At 41.7% G+C, this 6,606-nt stretch overlaps 1 protein-coding gene across 2 annotated transcripts; it reads right to left on the reverse strand.

Moving 5' to 3' along the window:
- Window positions 1-725: 725 nt before the first annotated feature.
- LOC119661394 lies at window positions 726-3,566 on the reverse strand. Of its 2 annotated transcripts, XM_038070723.1 has the most exons (6): window positions 3,351-3,566; window positions 3,165-3,261; window positions 2,753-3,096; window positions 1,359-2,679; window positions 1,054-1,294; window positions 726-972 (listed from the first exon to the last, which is right to left on the reverse strand). In XM_038070723.1, the coding sequence occupies exons 1-6, from the start codon at window positions 3,402-3,404 to the stop codon at window positions 831-833; spliced, it is 2,199 nt and encodes a 732-aa protein (XP_037926651.1). In that variant the 5' UTR covers window positions 3,405-3,566; the 3' UTR covers window positions 726-830. The 2 variants fall into 2 exon arrangements, with proteins under 2 accessions (XP_037926651.1, XP_037926650.1); XM_038070722.1 differs by having other exon boundaries at window positions 3,165-3,566.
- Between the last annotated feature and the right edge of the window lie 3,040 nt (window positions 3,567-6,606).

The raw sequence follows: 6,606 nt of genomic DNA on the forward strand, positions 1-6,606 counted from the left end.
TCCGACTGGAAGAGCTCGAAGTACTAACGGAGCCGTTGCTCTCCAATAAAATAGTGCAGGTAAATCTCCACCGTGCAGTAATTTCATGGGAAAGATCTAAGGATAATGCTGGTTTAAGAACTTTTGGCATTCCGGGGGCAGATTTGCTGTTTGTAAGGGCAATTATGCAGGTAATTTGATTGCTATTGTAAAAAGCCAAAAGCTTGTATCATCAGCATTAACAAACTTAAGATACATATGGCTTTCAAAGTTTCTAGCTGGAGACCTCATGGCTGTCCAAGTCTCATTGTAAGCCGGGGGAAGAGCTCGAAAGGTTATCGCGGCATCAATATACTTCCTACGCCCGAATACCACCGGAATTAGTTTAGTTTTTAGGGTGGCGGTTCTGTTTTGAGAAAGGAAGTCGCTACCAGCTTCTCTTTCGGCTGCGGTGCCAACGCGCACCATGAGGCTTCAAGCAACATTAATCGAAGACCTGAGTACATTCACGAATTCATCCTCAGTATTGCGAAAACACTTCAGCAGGGCGAACCAAACCGAGGACTAGCAGAGGTACAAAAGGACACTTGAGTTCTATAGCAAGGTGATTGGGCAAGGAAATCGAGACAGTTTCAAGGAATTCTGTGAAGGAAAAACAAGTTGTACCCAAAGCGACAAGAAAGTCAGGCAGACAGTGAACGGGGTTTTGTTTTCCACAAAACCTTAAAAACAAATAATGCACCAAATATGATTAGATATTTATTCTTCCAACCTGAAAACATACATGCATGACGTTAATGCTATTGAATTGTGTGAACTGTGCTTGATGGTGATTGGTTTCTGGAGCTGGCTCATAAACTGCAAACTGTGGGCTGGATGAAATTAAAACTGAGGATTCGATCCCAAGAAGCATTCGATTCCGAATAGACCGCTATTCCGCCATTATAAACACGATACAGTTTGCTGTCGTAAGAAACAATCGACCCCATAGGACTGAAAAGAAGATAAATATGAATTAGTCAAGGTCAAAAAACGCTTCATAGAGAAATCAAATAAAAAGTGTTGACGTCTTACCCAGGGGCTCGAGGAAGTGACTCCCATTGATTGCGTCGAAAATCAAATCGTTCGCAGACTCCATTTAAGCTGTTTGAAACGTATAGGGAACCGTCATGCATGGTTGCGGTACAACTGCCATATGTATAAGCCATACTCGGCAGGCAACTCCATATTCCTTCTCGGACATCAAAACGTTCAGCCAAGTCCAAGTCAAAAGCATCTCCCCCATTTACTCCACCACATGCGTAAATGCAATTTTCTGTTAAGAAAAAATATAATCAGAACTGACATTCTTCGATATTTTCAACTTCCGCAATACTTACCATAGGCCGCAGTGCCGTGGCTCGCTCGATTCAATATCATTCTTGGTTGCAAATCTATTCTGTTAGACTCAAAGTCATACCGGTATACCGAATTTTGGCAAAACTCGTCGTGATAACCGCCTGTTATATAAGCAAAAGTGTCAACAACTGCGCCAGAATGATGTTGAAAGTCACTCCAGATAGATTTCTCTTTCCATGTATTATACCGCACATTGTATTCCAAACCGCAGGTGTTATTGTATCCACCAAAAACGTGGATATTTTTGCGAAAACTTACAGCACAGAATCCTGGGGTTTTGGGACGGTCCGCCAAACAAAATATATCCCTACTGTGGACGTTGAATCCGTAGCACTTGTCAGCGTCATCTAGTATGATTAAGTGTTTCTTCACGGGGAGAAAAACTGAACTAGCTTCATTGCTGCCTATGACAGAAAACTCATTTCTTGACTTATTTAGGGGTCGGCCCAAGCGGTATAGGCCTCCTTCCAAGTCCTCCTTTATAAATTCAATTGAATTAAGAGAATTCCTGCTTGTCATACGATATCTCGGTGTTTCTAAGTGAGAATTCCTGCTTGTCATACGATATCTCGGTGTTTCTGTGAGAGAATTCCTGCTTGTCATACAATGTCTCGGTGTTTCTGTGAGAGGATTCCTGCTTGTCATACAATGTCTCGGTGTTTCTGTGAGAGAATTCCTGCTTGTCATACGATTTCTCGGTGTTTCTGTGAGAGAATTCCTGCTTGTCATACAATATCTCGGTGTTTCTGCGAGAGAATTCCCGCTTGTCATACGATATCTCGGTGTTTCTGTGAGAGAATTCCCGCTTGTCATACAATATCTCGGTGTTTCTGGGAGAGAATTCCCGCTTGTCATACGATATCTCGGTGTTTCTGTGCGATAAACCAAGGGAGATGACCCATCACCGTCTATGATTAAATGTTTGTCCTTTGCATTGACTATACAGCTCTTAGCATTATTCTTAGTAGCTGGAATCTGTTCCGTTGGATTTTGCTTCTTGGAATTGCAGCCCCATCTGTTTAAACTTTTAACTTGACTAGGCCAGCGGAGATCAAATGTCCTAGGTACTCGTCTCATAAGCCAGTTGGTGCCTTCCTTATTATCAAGTAGTAGTTTTTCTTTTGAAACCACTGAGTTGAAAAATTCACGGCTGACGTGCTCCATTTTCAGAAGATTCAGAAGCTCGATCAAATACTCATTTCGCTCATTAGAGTGGTTTATCCACGCCATAATTCCTGCATACATTAATTCAACTAATCTTGACGATAAATGCAACCCTTCGCTGGTGACTAATTTTTTCATCTAATAAAATATAAAGTGATATTAAAAGTTTGTTCCTATTGTGTGGAGCTCGCTGTATCCAGCTTATACTTACCTCATCAAGTTCAAGCTCAAGGAATTTGGGTAGAAGTTTGATGTCACACACATTGGAAATGATATACTGGCGGACACTCGACACCACTTCGGAATCATTTATTGACCCTGCCAACTTCCAGAGATCTATACTGTCATCGATGTTAACGGCCGTCTCCAAATATTTCTTACAACGCAAACGCAAGCACTCCATTTCCAAATAATTGGCTGTTTTAAGGATACCGCAAACCGTGCCATTATTTAGAGATATTTCTTCTGTATAGAAGTACTGGAGTACTTCTTCAAAAACTCCGGGGTCCAAACCTTGGAGTTCTACCACTTCCTTATCGGTATTGCGACCACATCCTTTAAAGAAAAATGTAGATAAAAATATGAATATTTCGCATAAAGCTTGCGGGATTCAGATCACTCACCATCAAACATTCGCTCAAAGTACTTGCTCCGAGTTGACAAAATAGCCTGGTGCCCCCAGAAATTGCTTCCCCCAATAGAAAACACAACATCATACGGCTGAAATGACGGGAAAATAAAGAATGAGTAACATTGAGGAGTCAAGGGCGTTAAATATAAGAATTGCCAAATTAATATTTCATCCATACCTGCTCCCTGCTTACGAGTAGGGCATCCATGAGGTTCGAAAAGAAGTTATCCATTGGTGAAGGTCTTCTCAAGAGATTTATTAGAGAAAAGTCTTGATTACAAGATTTCTGTGATTAAGGATTTGATTTCGATTTCGAACTTGCAAGGTAACTCGTCTGTTTTCGATAGGGTCGTTGTCGTTGATCCTTAGCTTGTTTTGAACTTTTTCTGTAACAATTTTTTGAAACTGTGAATCAAATCTGTTCGTTTGCTTATTTGAATGAGGGAAATTAAATATTGTCCTTAAAGTCTATTTGAGCTTTTAGGAAGCTATACCAACAATTTAGAACTGCATAATTACCTTTCCTAAAACTAATCTGGTTTTCAGTCGTTCAGGGAGGACTCTCCATTTAATGTTGTGCCTTAATTACTCAAACTGCCTAAAAGTTCTTCACTTTTAAAACTTATCAAAAGATATATCAGTCATTACAATTAAACCTTGCTTGATAACTTTTAAAGTTCCAGGAATGTACTGCATTTTTTTTGGAATAATGGAAAATATGTTGGGAAAAGCTATGTCGGTTAATTGCTTTTAATCATTGAAAATACTGGTTATCCACCAACATTGCGGTCTGTGAATTCCTTTACATATCGCAAGTGGCGTCATTTTCTTTTGAGATTAAGGATCCTCCCGCACAAATGCGAAACAAGTCGGAACACCGGAAGTTCGACGCTTCAGGTAAAAGGTTTTGTGTTCATCTTGTGTGAGCAATTGTCTATTCACGTTTTCCATTCTTACATAACTAACTAACTCCTTCATATTTAGCCAAACTACATGGTTCAAATGTATGTACAATACATATCACAGGTATATGTAAATATTGTGTTCATCCTAAATAAAAAAACATTCCGTCTAAGTGTGTAGTATTCTGTTGATTGAAAGGCGCACCGCATCCTTAAAGACCTGTTGTGCCCTTTTTCTGGTAATAGTGGACATGGACATTGCTACAACACCAAGTGTGGCGATATCCAGAGAAATCGGACGCGAGAAAGCAGAACTTCTGGCAGAAGGCGAGAACAGGCTGATAACCCCGGTAAGGTCCACACTGAACGGGATAGAGTTTTCAGTTAGCGGTGGTTTTCATATTAGACTGCACTTGTGGCGACAAATATAAGAGTTATTCAAATTAACCTGCAGCATGCCAAAGCTTCTTCATAACTGCTAGCGGCAAAGCTGGCAAAGTTGCAGGATTGTCCTTATATATTTTTGGTTCAAGAGCCATGGGTTCGTTGTAAAAGAATCTGTGGTATTGGATCAGTCAAGGGGACTCGGATGCTCTTTGACGAAAGATCCTCGAGACGGAGGTCCTGTGTTCAAATGTCAAAATTGTTAGAGGCAACCATGCTGAAACATTTCTGTTCCAAGGACTTTATTGCGGTCAACTTACAATACCAGGTTAATGGTAAGAGGAGAAACGTCATAGCTGCCTCTGCTTACTTACCCTATGATTCCTCCGCCAACGCAAGAACTAAGGGATCTGGTAGTGGGAATGCTCAGCATATTTGTTGGGACAGCAGCAAATGCAATTCAAGAGGAAAGAACCTGGCCGCGAACATATGATGCGCTCCTGCATTCATGGGGCCAAGAGGAAGTGAAGTAATTCACCTATGCACTTTAAGGTTGTTAGGCTTGATTAGAAACTGGTGAGTGCTAGATTAAGTCTCACTCTCAGATCAGCGTTACTTAGAACTTAGTCTGACCATTACAGGCGAACAGTTGGTAATGCAAAGGCGTAATCCGAGGAGAACATATTAGACAAAGTTCAATGAACTTCTTGGCGACAAAGTTGAGCTCCCTAGGCGACCGAGGACTTCTTTGGCAATAGATGATCAATTAGAAACTCTGAGTCGTACACTTTCAGAGTGTTTTGAAGAAGATTGTCCTATTTCCCGAGGCCAACGTGGTAAAATAGTTCCACGGTGGAACCGAGAGCTGCAAAGACTCAGGAAATCAACCAAACCACTTCTAAACCGTGCTTACAAAAGCAATAAAGATGAAGACTAGTTCAACTTCCGGAACTCACAGCGTGAATATAAGAGGCTCGTAAAACGTTCAAAACCAGACTCTTTTAGAGCATACTGTAAGGAACTGGAAGGTGAAAGGGAGACTTCCATGCTGTACAGAATCCTTAATAAGAATGATTCGGCCAGGTTGGACTCTCTTAGAAAACCGGATGGTACTTTCACGAACTCCAGAATCTATACAGACTCTCTTGGAAGTACACCTCTCGGGAGAACAGGTCTCAGAAGTGGGAAGAAGAGAATTAGTGGTTTCAGCATACCCTTCAACATGAAGGTGTTGTAAGGAGAATTGGGACACTGCGAGAGCAGTTGTTATTAATGAAAAGCGAGAGTTGCTATACTATCATTTGAACACTTCAAAGCATGCTAAAGGAGAGTATAGAGTACTTAGAGGAACTTCTGAGAAATATTTTTTGAGGATGTCGTGCTCTAAGCGACGTGTCTTCCTCTTGGCAGAAGGTCAAGGTAGTCTTCAAATACTTGGCGGTGGTGATAGACAGGAAGCTCAGCTATAGGCAGCATGTATAGTATGTTTGCGATAAATCATCCCTTGCAGGTATGGACACTGTGGGCAAAATGCTAAAACGATTAATCTATAATAGATTAGTCCCGGTTGTTGAGAGCCAGGGAGGTCTCAGATTGGCAGTATGGGTTCCGTAAAGCCAGATTAACCATTGATGTCATCAAAATGGTTACTGGCTTGGCCGAAGATGCAATCCACGGAAAGGGCAGTACTAGCAAATATTGCAGCGAATATTGCATAGTAGTGACCCTGGATGTGGGAAATGCATTCAATTCGGCAAATTGGAGCTTAATGGGGGAATCTCTGACGAAGATTGGTATTCCCGCTTATGACACCGATGACGGACCCCAGGGGTACGTTGTCTCCGCAGGTGTTCCATAGGGCTCCGTACTGGCCCACTGCTGTGGAACATCATGTCCAACGATGTTCTTAATCTTCCCCTTCCGAAGGAAGCCACAGTGGTGGGTTATGCCGACGATATAGCGCTGGTTCTGGTCGCAAAGCATCTCGAAGATGCTGAGTTATACTCATGCGAAGCGATCAGTGCTATTAAGGGTTGGCTACAAAGTTCTGGTCTGAAACTTCCGGAGGAAAAAACCGGAAGTGGTCCTCATCACCAAGCGCCGTAAAATAAATTTTGCCCGTATTGAAATTGGGAATCACATCATCAC

This window comes from Hermetia illucens, chromosome 1 (genome assembly GCF_905115235.1).
Source record: "Hermetia illucens chromosome 1, iHerIll2.2.curated.20191125, whole genome shotgun sequence".
Lineage (NCBI taxonomy): Eukaryota > Metazoa > Arthropoda > Insecta > Diptera > Stratiomyidae > Hermetia > Hermetia illucens.

Coding starts and splice junctions, on each gene's coding strand:
- LOC119661394 (XM_038070722.1), bottom strand. CDS start 3,348: ATGGATGAAATATTAATTTGGCAATTCTTATATTTAACGCCCTTGACT. Junction 3,097..3,164: donor CTTTGAGCGAATGTTTGATG/GTGAGTGATCTG, acceptor TTTTCTTTAAAG/GATGTGGTCGCAATACCGAT. Junction 1,295..1,358: donor CCACGGCACTGCGGCCTATG/GTAAGTATTGCG, acceptor TTTTCTTAACAG/AAAATTGCATTTACGCATGT.